This window comes from Ambystoma mexicanum, chromosome 12 (assembly GCF_040938575.1).
Source record: "Ambystoma mexicanum isolate Mex_15411 chromosome 12, UKY_AmexF1_1, whole genome shotgun sequence".
Classification (NCBI taxonomy): Eukaryota; Metazoa; Chordata; class Amphibia; order Caudata; family Ambystomatidae; genus Ambystoma; species Ambystoma mexicanum.
The window spans coordinates 108,655,730-108,678,668 of NC_090936.1; the positions used below are offsets into that span (position 1 = coordinate 108,655,730).

A 22,939-nucleotide genomic window follows, 5' to 3' on the forward strand; every position below is an offset into this window, starting at 1 on the left:
TGAGGACAGAGAGCCGGTATTGCCTTTGGAGCATGCAGCAGGCCAGTTTGTCAGAGGATGCACATGAAGCACGCCATTTCCTCTCAGCCACCCTGCACTTGTGTTTGAGGGTGAGGGCTGAGTCGTACCAGGAGTTACACTTGGCTTTGGGCTTCAGGCGGATCCTCATGACAGGGGCAAGAAAATCGAGAGTATCATATATAGCAGAGTGGAGCATGGACAGGCCTGTGTCAGGGTGTGAGTCAGCCAGAGGGGGAGGGGGGATGAGAAAGTGGCGGCGAAAGCCTCAACTCACACCTGCTTCATGGGTCGGATGATCGAGAAGGTGGATGGCAGTGGTCCGCCCACTCAGAGAAAGGAAATCATCTGACCAGGTGGCCAATGGGTTGTAGCCACAGTGAGGGACTGGCTAGGAAAGAGAGATAGCCTGCAGGCGAGGCATTCAAAAGAGGAGTCGGCCTGCGTAGGAATGACAGAGGCAGGAATTCACTCGGGGAAGATCAGGGCTACACCTCCTCCAGAACGGTTGGACCTGGGCGCGTAGAGTATCTTGTAGCCGTCAGGGAGGGAGTGTGTCAAAGCTCGTGACAGAGCTGGCTGTGATCCATGTCTCGGTGAGACCGAGGACATGGAGGTCAAGTTCCTCTAGAAGCTGGCAGATGTCGGAGGAATGTTTGACAGCTGAGCAAAAGTTTAGAGTGGCAATATGGAGAAGGTTGCCATCCTTGAAATACTTCTGGGGAGGGGGGACAGCTCAGAGGTACGCCCTGCGGAAGTGTAAAGGAAGCCCGAGGGGGTGCAGAAGTGGAGGGAGGAGAGGGCAAGGTAGCCAAGGAGGAGACAGCAGGCGAGGAAGCTGTGGAGGGAAGAAAGGGGACAGCAGGAGAAGAAAGGAAATTGAGGCGCGGGAAGCCTACTGTAATTGATTACAGTAGGCTGATAATCAGGCATGGCTAAGGCAATCAATTACAGTGGGCTGATAATCAAGTGTGGCTAAGGCAATCAATTACAGAAGGCTGATCATCAAGCGTGACTAAGGCAATCAATTAAAGTGGGCTGATAAAACACGGTGGAGCGACTTCTTGTTTCAAGTTAAGCACTACCTTTCACCCCACAATAACTTTTTTTTTTAGAAGAAATGCTTGTAGCTGGATTCTCCTCTGTGCAGCAGTGACGGGCCCGGTTTCCTGATTCCTCGGTCTGGTGACGAAAGAAAGGGCTCTGAATGGGAAGTCTCAGCAGCAGTCTAGAGACAGGACCCTTGGCACAGATTTCTTCAGTCTCCTTCATCAGTCTGTGGTTTTGGCGCCTTTTTCTCAGGACCAACAAAAGGGGGTACTTACCCAGTCTATCTTCTTCGATTCTGGAGTACTGCACTCTGGTGAGGGGACTCAGATGAGTTGGATCGTGTATCTGGATGTTCACCTGGAGCTCGGCAAAGACCTGGACGGATTTGGCCTCTCAAAGACATTGCATTGCAAATGGGTTGAGGTCTCACGGTATTCTCGGTCTGCAGGTCTGGAAAGATACAGCACCTCAGGAGATGGCTCAACATGTAGTTCATCTCAGGGCTGGTTGGTTCCACCAGCCAAAGGTAAGGAGTCGTCCTCTTCAGAGATCCTCTAAGGAGAAATCGGGGTAGGGACAGCAGTGGTGGCTTCACGGTGATGCAAAGGGTCTGCATGCATCTGGTAATCTTCTTCAGTTTCCAGTGGTCGACTTCCCTTTCACCTCAGGAACTGCTGGCATGTCATCGGTCCATCAACCGAAATCTTCATCTACCACTTCGTTGACATCTCCTCGACGAAGTGGTAGATTAAGATTGTGGTTGATTGACCGATGACCGTCTCGTTGATGGCACCAATGACATCAACTACTACCATTGACGGCCGCATCAACCATCTCGTTGACGACTACGATAACCATCTCCAAAGTTGCTCTACCTCCGCGGCCGCGTTCATCCAGCATATCTTCAGCTCCGTCGACAACACCACAGGCTCCTGTCAGTGTGGACAAAGAGATGCAGCCAGCTCTCTCCTTTCTCCCAAAGCCAAACAAGTCAAAACCACTCTTCACCCTGTCATTGGTTGATTAATCCGGAGTGTTACTACTTGCTAAACTGCTACATGCAGGCACTATCTCAGATGACAAGCCTCCATGGGCTTTCTCCTCTGATCTCGAAGAAGTTGAGTATTCTCCTGACCCCATTCTTCCTGTGCCGCATCGCTCTCTGCAGCCACAACCAACTCTACCAACTATGACCCTGACCGCGGCTCCCATGGGAACTGGGCCTAGAGATTTCTCCTTGGACATCCCGTCTACTCTGTACTCCTGGGTTTCCAAGCTGCAGCATCAGCCTCCACCAGCTCCCCAGTCTACACCCTCTGGGAGTCCACCATTTCCCTGCAGGCCTGCTCCCTCTGGGAGTCCACCATTTCCCTCCAGGCCTGCTCCCTGTAGATGTCCACCTTTGCCTTCAATGCCTCTTCTTCTAGGAACTTATTAAAGAGCAAAATTGAGCAAGGTCATAGGGTACCTGGCTGATTAACGAAGGGTGAACACACACCTATGGGGGTTACACCTTGGTGAGTGTGTACAAGTAACTGTGTATGCCTTATGACAAAAAATAGATCAGGACAGTTCTGAGTACTGCAGTTAGATTTTTAATAAAACTGCAGTGTACGTCTTTTTAGATACACTTGATTGAGAGTAACACAAGATACAACAGTATTTACACATTTTGAAGGTATAGTAACCAGTTTACTTAATCTTATTCTTCCCTCTCATCTTCCTCACACCCTCTTGCCTCCCTTCTGACTTCTGCTAACATCTCCGCTCATCCCTCCCATTCCCTCTTATTCCTTTGTCCCTCTACACTCGCTCCTCACCTCCTGACATAGCACACCTATACATGGACCATTATGAAACAGAACACATCTTGTCAGCACACAATCCCTACTAACGGAACATCATCCTATGGAAGAGATATATAGATGACGTTCTTCTCATCTGGAAAGGCAACTCGGAAGATCTGATGGCTTTCCATGGATGGCTCAACCAGCGTAACTAGCACATCAGATTCACCATACATTGGGATTTCCATAGGATTGATTTTCTAGATCTACACATCTACAGATCTGGCGACCATCTCAACACAGAACTGTTTCGCAAAGCCACCGATAGAAACACCTTGCTCCACTTCAACAGCTACCACCCGGAAAGCATGAAGTACAATTTACCGTACGGACAATTCCTGCGCATCAGAAGAAACTTCTCCGAACGCACCTCTTTTGGCAAACATGGCACTGACCTGCAAACTAGGCTCGCCGATAGGGGGTACCCCAGGAAAGCCATCAAGAATGCCAAGAAGTGGGCCGCCAACACCGACCGCACGAAATGTCTCACCAAAACAACTAAAAAGGAACTTGACAGACTGGTATGCGTCACTACGTTCAGCCCACTCAGTGATCTCATCAAAAAGACTGTCAAACACTGGCCCATCAGAAACGCAGGATTACTACAAAAAGTCCCACTATTTGCCTTCCAGAAAAACCGGAACATCACAGAATCCCTGGTACACACCTTCATTGAGCCCACCAAGTCCACTAGCACCCTATGGAATCTTCCACCCATACAAGGCCACTACCGATGTGGCAAATGTACCGTCTGCCAATTCAGAGACTACCAAAATATTCAAACACAATGACATTAATTGGACTCTGCAGGACCACACCAATTGCAACACTAAGCAGGTCATATAATGCCATAACTTTCCCATGTGGACTCATATATGTGGGCAAAACCATGAGACCAGTGAAGACCAGGATATGCGAGCACTGCTTGTGCATAAAAAACAAAGTACCTGATAAACCACTGGTTGATCATTTTGTCAAGAAAAATCACACCAATATGGACGTCAAATGGGCGGTAATACAGAAAGTTTCTGCCACCATCAGAGGAGGAGATGTCGACAGAATCTTGACCCGTTTAGAACAGAAATGGGTTCACAAATTAAACTGTCAGGTCAGGTTTAAACATCTGTGTAGAGTGGAAACACTTCCTGTAATTGAGACAATGCTTCCACTCCCAATTGACCTCATTTGGCACCGCTGGACTCTGTAAACGCCACCCCACTGGGGTATTATGTGCCGCCTTCTGTGTCAATGCTAAACATAACCACCATCAATGGGGCATTTCCTGCAAATATGTATCATGATATGCATCACCCAAATATGTTGGCATGCTCACCTCATTTCAGTAGCTACTGGCACCATCACCATCTGGACGCTGACCAATCAGCATCCAAGCCTAACATTGAGGCGTCCTTCGCCCGCCTGCCTAGACATGGATCACCTACCTGAGCCACACATCCTCACAAGCGGCTGCGCTCACAATAGTATGCCCCCCTTTGGCTGAGAGTGCTTTTTGGCCTTTTAGTCTTATTTGTATTCTGATCTTTGCCTTGGGTACTAAGCGCCCTTTTTTGATCAGGCACCCCCACGGGCAACCTGGCCTCGCGCACCTCCTCATGGCCGCTCACCCCATTTAATCGCAGTCTGCTCAACAGCTCACTCCGTGCGCAGCCAGGGACCACGACCGCTGACAGCTTGCTCTGCAGCGCTCATCCTTCCTTCATCCGCAGGTAAGCACACGCGCATGCCACCACTGCAGCTCTGTGATCTCTTGCACCTATTTCTCGGCTGCATGTCTCACTTTAGAACGGGAGCTCAGCCTCCATTTTATACTATCCTCGCCAAGCATGCTATCCTACACGGGCCATACCGCTATTCCGCCGCCTGCCTTTGAGGTTGTAATTTTAGCATCATGGACGCTTCTGTCCATTTATAAGTCATACTCAGACCCACTTTCGCATTGGAACACGCACGCTTTCATCAGCCACACCTTGTTCGTGGCCAACTGTTACCTGCACGTTTCACCAACCCTCACATGCACCTTGACCCTTGACACTATCCGAGGCTTTTAATCATAGCCCCGTGCTTCCTTTTTTCCGCAGCACCTCACGCTTGCGGTTGACTCTAGCGTACTCATCACGCCAGCCTGTTCTACCCATATTATGCGCGGTAACAGGCCCTCAACATAAGCTTTTCTTACCCCTTTTTTTATCCTTAGTTGCTCCACCACTCCATATGGCTTAACATAGCCTCCTTGTCCTTCCTACTTCCACAGGAACGGCCACCTCTAGGACCTCAAATCCTCCAGTGAACTGCTGACACTGCCACTCCCTGAGCCACTGCGCTCCGAAGTTCCGGTAAGCACTGGTCCTTCATGTATTGATACCTCTACCTGTGCTAGCTTTCAACGAATGTGCCCACTCCTATAACACCCCGTCTGTTTATCTCAACAGACCTCACAAGATACTTCCCGCCTTGGAATATCTCGTCCTGATGAAGGCCACACCATCAGAGCTCATCCAAGCTCACTTTCTGGCCGAAACACTGTCGTGTTGACTGTTATATTGTCTGCGTTGTCCTTGTTCAACCCCTCATTGTTTTGATGTATATGTGCTGACTGTTACATGCTATCACCTCACTAAATCCACTGGTCTCCTTCCCAAGGACCACTCAGTGGATGTGTAAGCAGTGAAAAGACGTTACAAATATTTGAAATTTGTCCCTCACAAACTGGTTACTATACCTTCAAAATGTGTAAATACTGTTGTATCTTGTGTTACTCTCAATCAAGTGTATCTAAAAACACGTAAACTGTAGTTTTATTAAAAATCTAACTGCAGTACTCAGAACTGTCCTGATATATTTTTTGTCAGAAGGCATGCACAGTTACTTGTACACACTCACCAAGGTGTAACCCCCATAGGTGTGTGTTCACCCTTCGTTAATCAGCCAGGTACCCTATGACCTTGCTCAATTTTGCTCTTTAATACGTGACTACCCACCTGGGTCGAGCAAGGCATCAACCAGGTGCCCTTTTTGATAAACATCTTCTTCTAGGAGTCCACCATTGACCCCGGCGCCAAGGCCAAATTGAGTGCTTCCTCCTCCACCTAGGCTGTTTTCATCCCTGTGGCTACCCTCACAGACACTGATACTAATTCCGACACCTCACAAGGTACTCAAGATACATATGAGTTTGCTGACAAAATTCTGGCTGATGCCGAACCCCCTAATGTGGATCTGCCCTCCAGAGACTCTCCGCCAGATGAGATGGGCTATTTTCAGGTACTGTTGACCTGTGCACCAAAATTATTCAATCTGGTTCCTGAAGCGAAGGATAGTTTCCTTTTCCAAAGGAAAGAGTACTCTTAAGAAATCAGTTGTCGATCCCTCTGCTCAACGACGCATGTGTAGAAGACCTATTGGTCATTAAAAATCCCTTCTCTGCCCCTCCAAAGAACGATTGCCTAGAGAAGTAGTACAGAATACACCATTCTGCCCCTCGGTATCTTCGTTCCCAGCCTTCACCTGACTATGTGGTTTCTGCTGCAGCTGGGAAATGGTCCACTAACCCCTCCTCTCCATGCATGGTTCCACCAGACCAAGATGGTAAGAAGTTGGATGTGTTTGGGAAACTCGTCACCACCACCACCTCCACCATTAAAGCTGCTAAAACTTTAGCTATATGCTCTAGATAAGATTAGAGAGCTATGATATATGCTGGAACCCATCTTAGACTTCCTCCCGGAGGACAAGAAAAACAAGGCATTTGCATTGTTGCATGAAGGTGAGGTTGCCTCCGATCACACGATTATGGTTGCTCTGGACATTGTGGATTCAGGTTTCTGCCAAATTTTGTATTGTATTTGTATTTTATTGAATTTATATAGCCCTTTAATCCAAAGTGCTTTACATAAGAACAAGAAGAAATACAACAAGCATAATATGGTAATTGAATCACAACTAGAAAACAGTATAAGGAACAATTTACAATATTGCAGAGGTGAGGAGGGAGTGAAGAGGGACAAAGGAATAGGAAGGAGTGGGAGATCCAACAGAGAACGGATGGCAATTGAATCACAGCACAAACAGTATAAGGAATAGTTTACATTATTGCTGAGGTGAGGAGGGAGTGTAGAGGGACAAAGGAATAAGAGGGAATGGGAGGGATGAGCGGAGATGTTAGCAGAAGTCAGAAGGGAGGCAAGAGGGTGTGAGGAAGATGAGAGGGAAGAATAAGATTAAGTAAGAGCAGGAGGAAGGATAAAAGGGGAGTAGAGGGGAGGAGAGGTGGAGGAGTAGGAGGTGGGGCATGGACGGGGAGAAGTAGAAGAGGAAGTGGAAGGTGTTTGGGGGGGTGGTATGGAAAAGATAAGATTTTAGAGAAGAGCGAAAGGAAGGGTAGGAGGGAGAAAAGCGGATGGGTAGGGGGAGGCGGTTCCAGTGGAACGGAGCAAGGAGTTGGAAAGGGCGGAAGCGGGAGGAGGCGCAGGGAGGTGGAGGAGGAGAGAGTAGGAAAAGATCGGCAGAGCGAAGAGAACGAGCAAAGGGGCAATGCTCTGCAGGCAAGGCTGGTTGAAGGCCACTAACTTTGGCCCCGAGGTCAAATCGAAAGTTGATATGCCTTTTGAAAGCATAGACCTTTTCGTCAAGGCTGTGGATGAGACCCTACAGTCCATAAAAGCGGACACAGATATGGCACGCCCACTGGGTACTCTTCAGCAATGAAAGCAGTCCTTTCCTTCATTCAAGGGCCGTTTCTCCAGGTCCACGAAGGAGTACAGCCCAGCATATGGCCAACCTTCATGCTCCAGCACGAAAGAAGCGTACAGAGGACGTTGACAATCCTATAGAGAGGGCAAAACATCGTCAACGTGCAAAATCCTTCAGGATGCAGACACCCAAACAGAACCCCCGGTGCCCCGCTCAGCACCCCAGTGGGAGGCCAACTTTTGCAGTTTGTCAACAAGTGGCGCAACATCTGCACTGACATGTGGGTGCTCAGTATTGTCCAGCAGGGTCACACCCTCGCATTCCTACACAAATGCCCATCCATTCCTCCCATCATAAGAAAAGAGCAACACCTGCCTCTACTCTTGCAAGAGGGTCGGGCACTGTTGCATAAAGGGGCAATAGGGACAATGCCAAAACACCTCTGGGGCTCTGGCGTGTACTCCAGAAAGTTCCTACTGAGAATGAAGTCTGGTGGTTGGAGGCCCATCCTCGACCTGAGACAACGCAACACATTTCTCAAGTTCCAAATATTCCAGATGGTCACATTGCAGCATGTGCTAGAACAACTGGAGCACAGAGACATCCTGGCCTCCCTAGACCTAGAGGATGCCTACTTCCACATCCCCATTTTTTACAGGCACCAACAATTCCTCCGATTTGTAGTAAACAGCTGACATTACCAATTCAAGGCACTTCCTCTCTGCCTCAAGTCAGCTCAGAGGGTCTTCACAAAGTGCCTGGCTCCTTACCTGGACGACTGGCTGATCACGCCCGCTCTCGTCCACTGGCGTTGCTCAACACCAAGGACACCATCAGGTGCCTAACTTTGCTGGGATTCTCAATCAACTTTCCAAAATCATGCGTGGTGCCATCGTAGAACGCTCTTTCTAGGCTCAAGTCTCAACACACTGACGTGTCCTGCTTCTCCCTCGGATGAGTGGGTTGATGCCATCTTGAGCAAAGCACAATAGCTCTCAACTCCTTGAGTGGCAACCGTCTGCTCCATCAAATCTCTGCAAGGGATGATGTCTTCATGCATCCCTCTAGTCCACCATTAAAGACTGCACATGAGAACTCTCCAACAGTTCCTAGTTATTAGGTGGCAACAAATATCAGGCTCCTTCAACAAGATCACCCTCCTTCAAGTGGTGGTCAGTTCGTTAGCATCTCACGCAAGGTGCTCATTTTACAGCTCATCAAGCCACGGTCACCACTTATGCCTCCCTGGAAGGGTGGGTCGTGCACACAGGTCAATTTCACACCAGAGGTTTATGGCAACCAGAGGAGAAGGAGTTGTGCATTATCGTCTTGGAGCTGCGGGCAGTGTTCTGGGCTTTCAAGTCATTTAAGACCCAACTCCAAGGCAATGTGCTCTGCATCTTCACGGACAACACGACCACCATGTTCTACATCAGGAAACCGGGTGGGGGGGGGGGGCCTGCTCTCCCGTTCTATCCAAGGACGCGCAAGCGATATGGAAATGGCCGATAGATCAGAAGATGTTTTTCATTCAGTTCCATCTGGAATGCTATCACAGATTCATTCAGCATAGAACTACGATCCTGCTCGAGAGGGAGCTTCATCAAACTAAAGTTCTTCCTCTCTTCTCCAGGTGAGGTCACATTCATTTTTAAAAACATTTTTATTAGGTTTTAGTCAACATGAACTGCAAAAGAACAACAATGTCATTGCATTTCTTAAAATTGCATTTGTAACATCCCCCCGTCCCACCCACGCCTCCCCCCAAGACCACTGTCTGTACATCAGTTCTGATCACACCAGACTTCCATCATGAGTTGCCCGCGTCGTTATAAATATCTTCTTTCTCCCTGGGGCTTAGTAACGCCACCCATTGGTGTAAGCCCTCACCGGTGTCCAGTTTCTGTTCACGCAGCGCATTCTCCCACCCCCCAGTTTCTGCTGTCACCCATTTGTAACGGTCCTCCCACCACAGTGCGATGCTTGGACCCCTAGCAGTCTTCCACCCCTAAGCAATGCGTCTCTTCGCCAGGATGTACATCAAGTCTTTAAGTTTATTAAGGGGTTTGTTCTTTTTGCTTCTTTTGTATCTGCCCAGGATGCATGCTGCAGGTGTTTGCACTTCCAGTTCAATGTCTCCATCGGCCACTTTTGCAGCAATCTGTGTCCAAAATGTTTGTATCACCTGGCATCCCCAAAACATGTGCGTCATTCCTCCGCGAGGTTCGCAGCACTTAGGGCATTCAATGACACTTGCCCCTTTGAATTTGGAGATCACTTCTGGCGTAACGTACGCTCTGTTAAGAATGTAGAATTGTATGAGTTGCAGTCGGGTGAAACCTTTTTGTGGTAGTGAGCGATGTGTTCCCATTCTTTTTCCTGGAATTCCAAGCCCATTTCGTGTTCCCACTTCACTCTGCTCTAGAGGCCTATAGTAGTTGTGCTGTTCAGTAATGTGTCCTAAAGCCTTGAGGTTTCGTGTCCCCCTTCAGCTGCAGTCAGCATATTTTCGATGGTCTCATACGCAGCTTCGAAGTTCTCTGCACCCGGCCACCGATCCATGAGCCTATGCACCACAGCTCCATGGAGCAGGAACTGTCCCGATGGCAGCCCCGAGGTTGCCTGTAGCTCGTCGAATGTTAGGATCCCTTGGTCATCTACCAAGTCCCCCAGGGTGGCCACTCCACAGGGTTCCCACCTTCCCCGTCCCACTTTCTGACCCCAGGGCCTGCCCGCCATGATGGCCGCTATAGGGATCTGCGGAGAGTATGGGTCTTCCATCTTTGCTACCTTGCCCGTTTCCAGATCGGTATTCCCAGCTTCACCAGGTAGAGGTTGTTTCGGGTCACATCTGCTGGGACCCAGAATAAGTCTCTGAGTAGCATCAGGGAGACGGCTGATTGCAGAAGTCGGGTATCGAATGTGGTCTCATCAGCCATCCATTGTATGACATGTTTTAATTGGGCTGCCAAGTAGTACAGTTCAAAGTTGGGGATTTTTAGACCTCCCTGTTCGTAGGGCCTTTGTATCACTGCCAGCGCGACTTTGTGCCTGCCTCCTTGCCAAAGGAATCTCCTGCAGAGTTTGTTTAGGTCTGCAAAAAAACGTGGGGGGATATTGAAAGGGACGTTGGTAAAATAATGCCGGAGTCGTGGGAGCACCACCATTTTCAGAAGTCCGGCTCTTCCCGCCACAGAAAGTGGTAATTTTCCCCAAAAGGCCATTGATTTTTCTAGGTTTTCCTTGGCTCTAACTGTGTTTAAAGTGTGTTCCATATTGGGGTCCTGGTGAATAGTGATCCCCAGGTATTTGAAAGATGTGGTCATCCATTGGAAGGCCATTGAAGGGAGTCTGTCGGGGGTGTCCCTATTCAGGGCGGTCAGGGGGTAGAGGCATGATTTTTCATTGTTAATTCGGATCCCTGTGTATCTGTGAAACCCCTCCAGCGTCTCCAGGATATACGGTAGTATGTGTTCTGGGTTGTTTAGGTACAGGAGTGTCGTCGGCGTACATCGACAACAGGTGTGTCACCCCATCGATCACTATGCCCCCGTCGCCATACTCCTGGCGCAGGTATGCCGCTACAGGTTCGACTGCTAAGATGTACAGCATGGGGGAGAGTGGACAGCCCTGCCGTGTGCCCCTTTTGGAGGTGCCATTTGTCGGAGAATGTATTGTTCGTGCGCACTCTGCCCGTGGGGTCTGTGTATATGAGTTTGGTCCACTTTAGGAAGGCCAGGCCTATCCCCATTTTCATCATGGTCGCATATAGCCATTCCCACCTGACCGAGTCGAAAGCCTTAGTGGCATCTGAAGACGCTACTGCGCATTTCACGGGTCTGCTATTGGTGTTATAAATTACAGGTGAGGTCACATTCATATTGAGCGTTTCGCTACAGCTGCAAATGCAAAGTGCCCCAAGTTTGCCAGCCAGTACCCGTAACAAAGGAGTCTAGGTAACGCCGGCTTGTACCCCTGGGAAGCCCGATTTCACTTGGCGTTCCCCGCCTCTCTCCCTGATACTGCGAGTGATAAAGGGTACTCAAACAGACCCATTGCAAGATAATACTCATTGCTCTGGCGTAGCCCAGGCAGATTTGGTACTCAGACCATCTCCACCTGTCTGTGGCTTATTGCGTCAAACGGCAACCTGTCAAGGCATCATGAAGTAAGACACAGACAACAGACTTATAGTTCAAATAAAAGATATTTATTAACTTAAATGTCAGCATGGAAGAAGGCCTAACTTGCCCTATGATAAGGTGGGATTTCCCTGCCTGAATAAAACTAAGGAAATCCAGTCTGTGTCCAGAACCTATTCCTGCCCTCAGAACTAAAGCGAACCAATGTGTACGGATGTTTCACACTTATGTCTTCTTCTGTAGTTTATTTTCATATGGGCACTTCATTTGTCCTTCAAGATTCGCTTGGCCCTTAACGTTTTTAGTGTTATCAGCCTTCAATATATGTAACTTTAAGGTTTCATTCATTCAGTAGGCCATATACTTGCAATATGGTTAAATTCACCTTTTCATTCAGTTTCTGTGTTTAAAATGCAGTCAATAGGTTTAATTGTAAGTTTTCATTCAGTTCGGTAATTAGGATGCATTTGTTATATATAGTTTCAATCTTCTCTTAGGTTCGATATTCAATAAACATGCTTGAATTTAGTTTCACGGACCGTTACTCATTCCCAGTCTATTAAGAGTGCCCTGGTGCCCGCTTGTACTCCCTGACACTCACTGGCTGGTAGCAGCTCCCTTCGACGGCTTCAGCAGCTCTTCTCTGCTTGCATGGCCGGCGGGCCTTCTGACTCCAGGCCCGCCCGCTTGCCGGGCATTCCTCTCTGCACACAGGCAATAGGACGGGCTTCTCTCCGGATGTGACGTGTCCTCTCTCTCCTGGATTCGTCCGCAGCTCCTGCTGCTCACGTACTGTGCTGGAGGCTCCCACACCTGTAACCACGATACGGCCCACTTGTCTTGGGCCCCACAAGTTTCCTGGGATCTCTTCCGGCGACCTGACTCCTGCTCCAGCCCCACCACGGCTGCATCCACACAAAAAGGGGTCCTCTGCTGGTCTCTTCGACGCAGCCTCCCTGTTGCTCCCTTCTCTTGTTCTCTGGCCCTCATTTTTTACACCTGCAACCAGTTAACAGGTTACCGGTGTGTGTCCTTACTTAGGTTTGCCTGACCAAGATCAAAGGGACATGCCTGACTCTCTGCAGGCATCTTCTTTGCCCCAGTACCAGAGTGGTAAAATGAAGGTATAGTGTTTATTAGTCTGTCTCCTCTTCTTCATCCCAGTAGTTTTGAATGTCAAATGTGAGGAAATGAGGGGAGAGGTCTTGCAATAACCCATAAAGGTTGGGGGAGGGTTAGGTTGGTTATTAATAGGGAAAGGGTGATGCCATGTCTTGCATGTGGGTACCCCAATCCCAGAGGACCCTCCACCCTGGTGATCCTCCCTCGCTTCTCCACTCCCAGGGTCGGGATCCAAGAGCGATGGCCTTTCCCTGGCCACCTGAGAAGAGTATCCAGGAGGTTTAGGAGTGAGAATGCCCTCAGGTTTCTTATACCCCTCTTCCAGACCTGCTCTCCAGAGGTGGAGGGTCTGTACTCCACCATGACCCAGCATCCTTGAAACTGGCAGCTTGGCTCCTGCAAACGTAGAGTTTGGCCATTATTCATTGCCTGCCAAATGTAAAGATATTCTGGCTAAAGCTAGAGCACCGTCTACCCTAGAGTGCTATAAGCACGAATTGAAATGCTTCTCTGTGTGGTGTTATTCGCAAGGGTTGTCTCCCCTTTGCATAAAGACTTCTCAATTCCTGCCGTACCTGCTCTCCATAGCAAAGGCAGGCCTTGCTCATGCGTCCATCAAGGTACACCTGGCAGCTACCTCTCGTAAACTCTGACATAGACTGGCTTTCCTTGTGGTCTCAGACTTGTTAAAGAAGTCCTGAAAGGCCTGTTCCGACCGTTCCCTCCTTTGAAGCCTCCAGCCCCTGCATGGGAGCTCAACGTCGTTCTGTCAAAATGGATGAATCCTCCTTTTGAACCTCTTCACAGTGTTCCTCTAATGTTTTTGTCTTGGAAGACTGCTTTTCTGTTGGCTATCAATTCAGCCAGACGTGTTGGAGAGTTACAAGCTCTCTCTTGCAAACCACCTTATTTGTCTTTCCATCAGTCCAAGGTGATGCTACGTACTCGTCTATGCCAAATATTCATCACACTTTCATTTGAACGAGCCTTTAGTTCTGCCCGTTTTCTTTGCCAATCATGCCTCGCCTGCAGAACGGGCTTTGTATTTGCTAGACTTGGTGCACACTTTGAAGTTCTATGTCGCACGCACTAAGACTTTTCACACAACTTCCCAGTTGTTTGTGGCATTTACACCGCAGGGTCAGAGGAAAGCCCTCTCCAAGGCTTCCATTTTCAGGTGGCTCTCTGGCTGTATTGCATATTACCACTGGCTTGCAAACGCCATTGCCAGGAAGACCGAGAGTCCATGCCACCAGAGCCGTGGCTGCAACTACGGTGTTGCTGTCTGGTGTTCCCCTGCTGGACATTTGCAGGGCTACAACATAAAGGTGGACTCATTCCTTCCTGAGATTCTACTGCATCAATGTGGATTCCAAAGTTGAGTCCTGTCTCGGCCTGGCAGTGCTTCACAACCCGTTTAGGTGTGTTCCAGAGGTGAGTTATTGTATTGCTTCTGTTGAGTCTGTGCCACCTTCCATGGTTGCGTATGTACTGCTGTATAATCTTATTCATGAGCATGTGAACCATGTAAGATACCATGCTGGAGAAGGAGCAAGTTACTTACCAGTAACTCCTCTTCTCCGCATGGGTATCTTATATGGATTCACATGCGATCCTCGGGGTCGGACTGGGCCATGAAAATTGTTTCTGGAACCTCTGAAAAAGTGGGTCACAGTTGCAAATGGCTATTCATTCCTTTTGTGACACTGTTTGAATAGTGACCAAGGGGAAGGGTTTTGATAAAGTGTGATGCAATTTGTCCATTTTAAAGAATGTATTCAGCAACACAGGTTAAAACTACAAGCCGCAGAGTGAATTAACTCAACAAACGGGCTCAAAAAGTGTCCCACTTAAATCAAATAAACTTGCATACACCAGCATTTTGTGTTTTTGGTTCGGCCATGCCTTATAGGCAAGTCCGAGCCTGGTGACCCTACCTCTTAACTTTCTATGGCACTTTTTGGTTCCTACTGTCACTTTGCGTGCACCTCTAAATCTGAAAATGGCCACTGGGGTTGAAGCTGAGGATGACTAATGCCATTGGCTTGGGCAGTATGACCCAAAGTGGCAGCAGTAGGCTATATAAGCGCAAGGCATGAATTGGTTTTCAAAAATTGATTAGCAGAGTTTGCTAATTAAAATGTTCTTCATCAGCAAACAAACCCATTTGATTAGCAATGCTGTACTGATATTTTTAATGTCACCAGAGGTTTTTTGTACCCAAGACATAAAATTAGCAACAATGCAGCATTTGCGTGTACCGCTGAAGTAGGACATTCATGAGATTAGTCAGGCCTTGCTAATTATTTAAAATTCTACCAGACCTGCAGGTCGAGTAACTTAGTATCTTTCCTAACGCTTTCTCACTCTCGCTCTGGCCTGCCTCCCTTGGCCCTGCGCCCGCACCCACCTAGGAAAAACCTTGGGGTCATCGTTGAATCCGCTCTCTCTTTCTCCACTCGCATTTCGGACATCTCTAAAAAGTCCAACTACCAGCTGCACCTCCTCAGAGGTACTCTTCCTTTTCTCACCTTCCCCCCAGAGGCTCACTGTCTCCAGAGCCCTGGACCTCTCAAGGCTGGACTACTGCAACAGCCTCTTTCTCAACCTCCCTGCCTCTGCAACTCATTCAGAACAGAACCGCAAGACTTATCCTTGGCCTCAAGCTCAGGGACTGCATCTCTCCGGCGCTGAAATCCCTCCACTGGCTCCCAGTGGCTGCAAGGATCAAGTTCAAGAACCTCTGCATTGTTCATTTGAAGCACTTGCCTTGTGTATAGGCACTTTACAAATAAACATTACCATACCATACATTTGCAGGCTTTCCTTGGGAAGCCTGGCGAAGACCAAGGGACAAGAGAATCCTACCTCACGCAGATAGGTAGAAGAAGGACCCATAAAGGACAAGTCAATGTGTTCAGTGCTTAAAAAATTAAGACCACCATTTTGAGTAAATGGTGTCCCCTACCGCAGCTGCAAAGACAGCCTGTGATAAAAGTACACGAAAAGTCATGCAAATATTACACTGCCACCAGCCTGAACAGATGAACCTGTCACAGTAACACAAAGTTACTGGAGAGGCGAGAAATGGGATACATTGTCTCCCCTCGGCACTCCACTCAAGGTGGGGTGTGCTGATCACGCAAAATAAAACACATAAGGCATCAAATGTATCCCCTTGCCCTGCCAACTTTAGGAGCTAGTCAGGAAAATAAACAATGGAGGGGAAGCTCTGGGAGCTCGCAGCAACACTGCACAGAAGAGGTGGTGTGCTGCTTTAGTAAAATGTTGATGCTAGAAAGATGGAGGAAAGCATAACTCCAAATAGAAATACCAAAAAGTGGTCAAAGATTCCCACTTTCCCAGAGAATGGCCGCAAATGTTTGTGTGGTGGTCAAATATTAGATTAGTGCATGAGGTGTATAGGGCTACCCTCTGCCCTCCAGTTTGGCACAAAGCTGGCACTGCATTAGTTTTGTCAACTGCTAAGGTTTGATCCTGAAGCACCCAGAGGCACTGACCCAAGGACAACCATGGAATCTCTGCACAAGCATCATTTGGCAATGTGAATCTTCAATAATACCCAGTCCTGTCCTGACCCGAGTTCACCGTGGCCACTGCTCCTTTCCCTTTATCCTGCATGTACATCTGGGTTTGTTCTTCAGAAGGGGCTTTGTGGCTTTTTATCTCCCGTCTTGCCTCTGCTGCTTGACCTCTAGAACAAAGTACAGCATCCTCCTGAAGTCCTGGTGTGGCAGTTGCCTCTGCTGGACTCTTTGTTCACAGGCTCATCAATATTGCAGACCTTGGTAGCGTGTTTACAGCATTAACAACGCCAATGCCATATCTGCAGCACTTTTCTTCCAACCATAACCAGTGACCCCTAATGTTACTGGACCTTCGTTCTTCAGTTGCTGGGTTGCCATTTATGTACCTGCATTTATTATGGGGCTCCATCTGAAATTTACTTTGTATCCTGATCCGTTGTGCAGGGGTTGACCTTCTGTTGCTGACTCTGCAATCAGTCCTGTGGCTCCTCCAAGAATACCACTCTGCAGTCTCTTTTCCAGAGCACTTCTGATTGCATTTCTTGGTCTGGATCTCTTGTTTGGGCTTACCTGTGACGCCTGGTTCCGTTTGTCTAGGGTTGTGAAAGTCTGATGCTGATCTTGTACATTCAGGACAGAACTGCAACTTTTTCTGCTGTAGACAACATCCGAAAACTCTGAAAATGTCTGCCATGGGAGCTGGCAAGTGCAGTGCTCGAGCTCGACTGCTTCTGGTGTGTCCACAGCAGTGGCTGCTTTTGGTGCCAGCGAGCTCATTAAGGGGGCACTGGCATGCTAAATGATTTATGGTGGTGGTGAATATTTTTGGTGTTGGAGCATTAACACCTGCCTTGAATAAGCCCAAGCGGCCAAGCAAAGTTGATGTGCCTACGTGTATTTGAAATCGGATAAATGTCCACCATTTACCTTTCCTGGAGTCTTTTATTCAGTGTTGAAAATGTGGCTATTGGGAGTGGGTAAAAGGAAGGTGTGCCGAAGAGACTTTGAATCCAGGCTGTCGCTTCTATGATGTTTGTTGTTCGAATTGTTGCTGATGAGATCAATTAGTTGTTTGTATCTGTGGCAAAATGATGCAGTTGTTTTGCAATATTGTGTCCTCAGATCTCGAAGTCCTGAAAATGAAGAAGGCTATGGAGTCTCTGATGGCAGCGAATGAAGAAAAGGTAGCTAAACATGGCAAATGCATGGTATCCTTAAAAGGGACTTTGCTGCATTCAACTTTCATAATGATTTATTGGACATCACGTTTAGAACTGCAACTAATTTCTAGAAACCTTAAAAGGGTTTGTCAGCCTTTAAAAGTTCAGATACCTCTCATGGATAGTAAATGTGTGACGCTCCAGATGTTTTCCCATGATCCTTCACAACTGATCTTTCTGGTTAGGGATTTTGGGAGTTCAAGGTCAAAACATCAGGAAGGCACCCTTTGAGTAACCATGAATTGACTTCCTCATCTTCATGCAAACTAAGGCATTTAGGAATTACTTGCAACATACTTTCTCCCCCTGGCCACTGGCAAAGATTTACAAATGAATGATCAGCGTAGCGTTTTATGAAATGTATATTTTCGCTTTCACACTTAGGAATTGACATATATCCTTGCAACTTCATTTGAAGTTGCAATAGTGAGTTAGATGATGAAAATAGATATACTCCAATTTCGAATTTGGCAAGGGCCCAAAAATAGATGTGCAAGATGGGGCATTTATGAATAGGATCTGGGAGATTAGGAGGGCCTCCTTCCCCCATTAAAAGATAGTTATGAAAAAAGGGAAGGCAAATCTGATGAAACATAGATCGATGATTTAATAATTGTAACATTTCGACATATTGTTGGATTATACCTTCAATGCTAAATTCCTTTGGTAGAATATTGTGGTGGTTAGCTGTGGATAATCTAAAGGCTGCAAGGCTATTCTACAAAAAGCAGTCCCCTCTGCCCCCAGGATGCAGCAGCATTGATTGTCATTATTCTTTTAAACATATATTTAACATAAGAACAAACAGTGCATTCCATCAACGTAAGGTTGCAGTAATGTAATAAACACAAGATTCTGTATCCTCTGGAATGCCCCAGCCTCTCCGAACCCATCGCCTTTGTAAAAAGTATTTGTTTACATACACGCTTCCCGCTTCCGCTCTTTCCAACTGCTCGCTCCTTTCCACTGGAACCACCTCCCCCTCTCCTCCGCTCTACTGCCTCCTTCCCTAACTTCTGCAACTCTCTAAAATCTTCTCTTCCATTCACCTGCCTAAAACCATTTGCTTCTTCTCTCACTTCTGCTACTACTTCTACCCTCTCCTCATACTCTTTCTTACTTCTGTTCCACCAAACCCTCTCCTTTCACTCTGCTCCATCCTACCCCACTTCCTGTACTTTTCTAATCCACATCTCTTCCATTCTTCTCTTACACACTCTGCTTCCACCACTGCTTATACCTCCTCCTACTTCCCCTCACATGTTGGTCCCTCTCTACTCTCCAATCCTCTTCCATAATGTAAATTGTTTTTTGTACTGTTTTCTGGTTTAATTCAATTGTTACTTATGCTTGTTGTATTTTGCTTGTTCCTCCTGTAAAGCATTTTGGATTAAAACGCTATATAAATTCAATAAAATACAAATGCAATATCTGTTTATTATGTTCATAACCAATTGCAAAGAAATAACATTCTCCCTTAACTGCCTCCCCATCCCCTTTCACCCAACCCCTGTTCTAACAAAAAATGGCAGCCTAGCCCCTTGTAATGCCCTCTCTGAGTGCTGGTCCCCTGTTCACCATCGACTCTCCAGATGTTGTATATTTCATAGGTTAAGGCAAGAAAAAGGAAATATTACTGCAGATCAATGCAAATGACACAGCATTTATGCTTTTATTAAAATGTTTGTTTGCTTGTTAGGCGCTTGTACAATAAGAATATACTGTTTCAAAGCTCCCACAGGGCTGGTGGAAGGGTAGGAAATGCATTACAACAATACAACACAATATTTAAGAGCTGAGGGGGAAAAGGGAGGAAAATTAATCTACTATGCCTTGTGAGTATTCAGAACATGCAAGTGTAGATTTTGTTAAATTAGATTTAATTAAAATAGTTAAAGGTCGCTTCAAAACTCCCAGAATTCGATTTCTAAAGTACTTTTTTTTTTCTCATCCAAATTGAAACTAATCTCTCACAAATTGGGGCGCTGTTATATCAAAGTTGGGGGCCTTACGGCTACTGCTGCTCTGGTCACTGGACAGTAGAAATTGACATGCGTTTGTCAATCAGCCTAATTTTAGGAGGCAGATTGTGAAAATGCTATAATTTGCTGCTTTTTAGTGGCATTTCATTGCTACAAATTTTAAATGTTGCCCCTTTTTTGTTGTGAGCTAAAAAAAACAGAACTGTCTGTATAAGCGGTGGGCTTCAGTGGATGGTAGAAGGAACCAAAATGATCTTGGTTATCAATTGAGCCTATTCCATCTTTTGGAACCCAGCTCATTCTCTTTAGCAGAATGATCATTTAATGGAATCTTCATAAGTCGTGTACAATCGCGAAGCGATGAAAATTTTCTTCTGAATTTAACTCTGATTAGCTCAAGCCTGTTTACTATGCATGGTTTAATCTCCTCTCCACTAATTGGAATCTGACCGGAATAACTCCACACAAGGAGCCATTTGAAAAACTGTGCTAGGAAGCACCCAAATCTGGGAGGTGAGACTGTCATTTGTGGGTATTTTTTAAAGGGATTGATCATTCCAGCCTCTGCTTGTTATCAGTTGTGTACAATGAAAAACATTCTTTAGAACAGGAAAAAAATGAATATTCTGGTGATGATTCAGTAGGCAGAATGAAGTAGGGAGTCTTCCTTGTAACGCGCATTCTCAAGCATTGGGCCTTTGTAGCATCTGTCTCGGCTTTAAAGATAGTGCTTTAATCATATCTTTTGTGGCCATGTGCGTATTGGTAAGTGTTGGTAGCCGGGCCTCTACCCAAGCTGTATGATCTGCACGATCTCGTTTTTGGCAGTCCCAAGCCCACATGAAAAATCGATTGCAAAGAGTTGCAAGAAAAAATCTAGCAACCTCTCTTGTCCATGCACTTCACTTATTGAAACTTATAAATATATTTCTGAGTCTTGTGGAATCTGCTTGGATCACATGCTATGCATAGGCCGACATCTAGTGGAAGCTACGGAGTATTACAGTTGTTTTCTAAACTCGAAAAAGGGACATCGAAAGGGCATGCCAGTAATGCTATCCCTAGTGTGACGTCCACTGTACCCATGGTCCTTCACGCGTCGAGGTCTCTCAGATTGGTTTTTTCTGCCATCGTGACAGAGGCTTAATCGCACAGTTCCTTTCGGCTGACAACATTTATAAATTGTTAAATTAGAGTTAGTTACTCTTTCTATCCTTTCTCCACACACTTTGAAAACATCTTTGGCGGTAGAAAGGACGAACGCCGAAAAACGTCCTTGATTCGACAGACCCCTTCGGCCTTGGAAGGCCGTTCTGGGCCTCGGCCCTAACAGTAGGGAGAGTGGGGGGTGGACATTAGAGAATACATTTTCCCCTTTACACTCTTTTCTCGCCTGGCTGCCATTTCGTTTAACTATGGAAAACACTCCATTTAAATTCTGACGGAGTTGTAATAAGTTCCCCTGGGATGACAAGCACTGGATGTGCAATCTTTGTCTATAGCGGGACCACGACGAGGGCCATTGTCGAGCCTGCAAGCTCTTCAAGAGAAAGACGCTCAAGGACCGAAAGACAAACCGCTGGGCCTATCACGCCATGCAGGGCGAGGCCGCCATGGATGTGGAGGGAGCCTCCAGTGATGGCAGCGTTGTGGTCTTTACAGACACCGAAGAAGAAAGGGAACTGTTAGATTCCCAAGTGCTAGCCCCTGACCCCAATAGACAGGCCGGCGGCACTGTTACAGGGATGACACCGGCAGCGGTAGCACTCGCACTACTCCCAGCTCTAAGCACATAACCAAGGGCCGAGATTCAACGCCCACACACAGCTTCAAGGGGAGGTCTACCTGATCCCTGTCCTCTGAGCACTCAAAGTCCTGATCGTCTCACGACGGGTCACGTAAGTCGAAAGACAAGGCAGACGCCTTGTCCAAACCCTCTGCCGAACATCGGAAGATGAGGCTTCAGCCCGCTCAACCGTCAAAGTTCGACACCCAACGTCAAAAACGGCAAAGAGCACCAAGAGGTCGGGATTAGCCCACTTCGTGCAAAAGCATTTCCCTGAAACTCTCCTTAAGGCAAAAAAGCTCAAATAAACACTCCTCCAAGAGTCCCTCTAACGAGGAGAAATAAGTACACCTCACAATGAAAAACACTGTTTACCAGGTGGAAGGGACCTTAATAGAAGCCTTGAAAAGAAAGGGCCAGACTACACCTCAGGCCCAAATTAACTCCTCAATTCCCAGGAGTCATACCAAGTTCAGCAACATGGATTGCTGAAGACATTGACAGGGTTATGAAAATGACATTTGTGGCTAACTTCTTTGAGAAGAAGCCCCAAGCTATCCAAAATGTCCTTCACACCACCAATTACTGAGGCTTCGTCCCCCCAGCTAAGGGGCCTCGTCCTGACACCCTTCCTATTTCACCTCAAGTGGACCCAGTCCAGAGTGATCTATATGTCCCAAATACAGACACTGAGGACAACACTATACAAGAAACAGACCATTATTATGATGATGAAGAGGATGTGCACAACTTACCCTCTCCAATTAACCAAGACGCACCAGTGGCAGATTCGCCAGTAGACCATCAACCACTGTATAACGATATGCTCATGAAGGCAGCTGAGCACTTTCAAATCCAGACCCAAGCGACTCAGCTGGATAAAGATTTTGTGGAAGATTAGGGGACAGGAAGGCTGCCACCCAATCTATTCCTATCCTTCTGTCCATCCTAAGGAGGATACAACCTTCTCTGGAGACCCCGAACCAAGCACGGGCAGTCAAGCCGCGTGTTGAAAAAATTCTTCCGTCCAGCACCATCTGACCCACTTTACATCAGGGACCAGCTAAAACCGGACTCGCTTGTGGTAACCACAACTCGAAAGAGGGCCAGAACATCTTTAGCCTTATCGGAAGCACCCCCCGATAAGGAAAGTAAGAAACTCTACACTATGGGGAGAAAGAGGGCCACTTCAGCGGAGTTCCAAACAAGGATTGCGAATAACACTACACTACTGGCAAGCTACAACTGCCACAAGTAGGACGAGGTGGCAACACTAATAGCTTCAGCTCCTGAACCCCTCAACTCACAACTGGCACTAGTAGCGGCAGATGGCAAGGCAGTATCCAGCTGCATCTTAAAGTTGCTGCAAACAATGCGGGCAGGATCATTGCCCACGGTACCATTATTAAACGCCATGCAATGTAACGCCAGTCTGGTTTCAAACATGAAGCATAGGCAACACTTCTTAACATGCCAGTGGAACCCAACATTCTATTTGGGAAGCCCGTGGAGGA

The 22,939-nt window shown here is 47.2% G+C and overlaps 1 protein-coding gene across 17 annotated transcripts in view; it reads left to right on the forward strand.

Moving 5' to 3' along the window:
* The window catches only part of PPFIBP1 (PPFIA binding protein 1), a 1,584,927-nt gene that overhangs the window by 657,775 nt on the left and 904,213 nt on the right, over window positions 1-22,939 (forward strand). For all 17 annotated transcript variants that reach the window (XM_069628106.1, XM_069628107.1, XM_069628105.1 and 14 more), the window contains one exon: window positions 17,560-17,621. In XM_069628106.1, coding sequence (XP_069484207.1) covers window positions 17,560-17,621 — 62 coding nt within the window. The remainder of the gene's footprint in view (window positions 1-17,559; window positions 17,622-22,939) is intronic.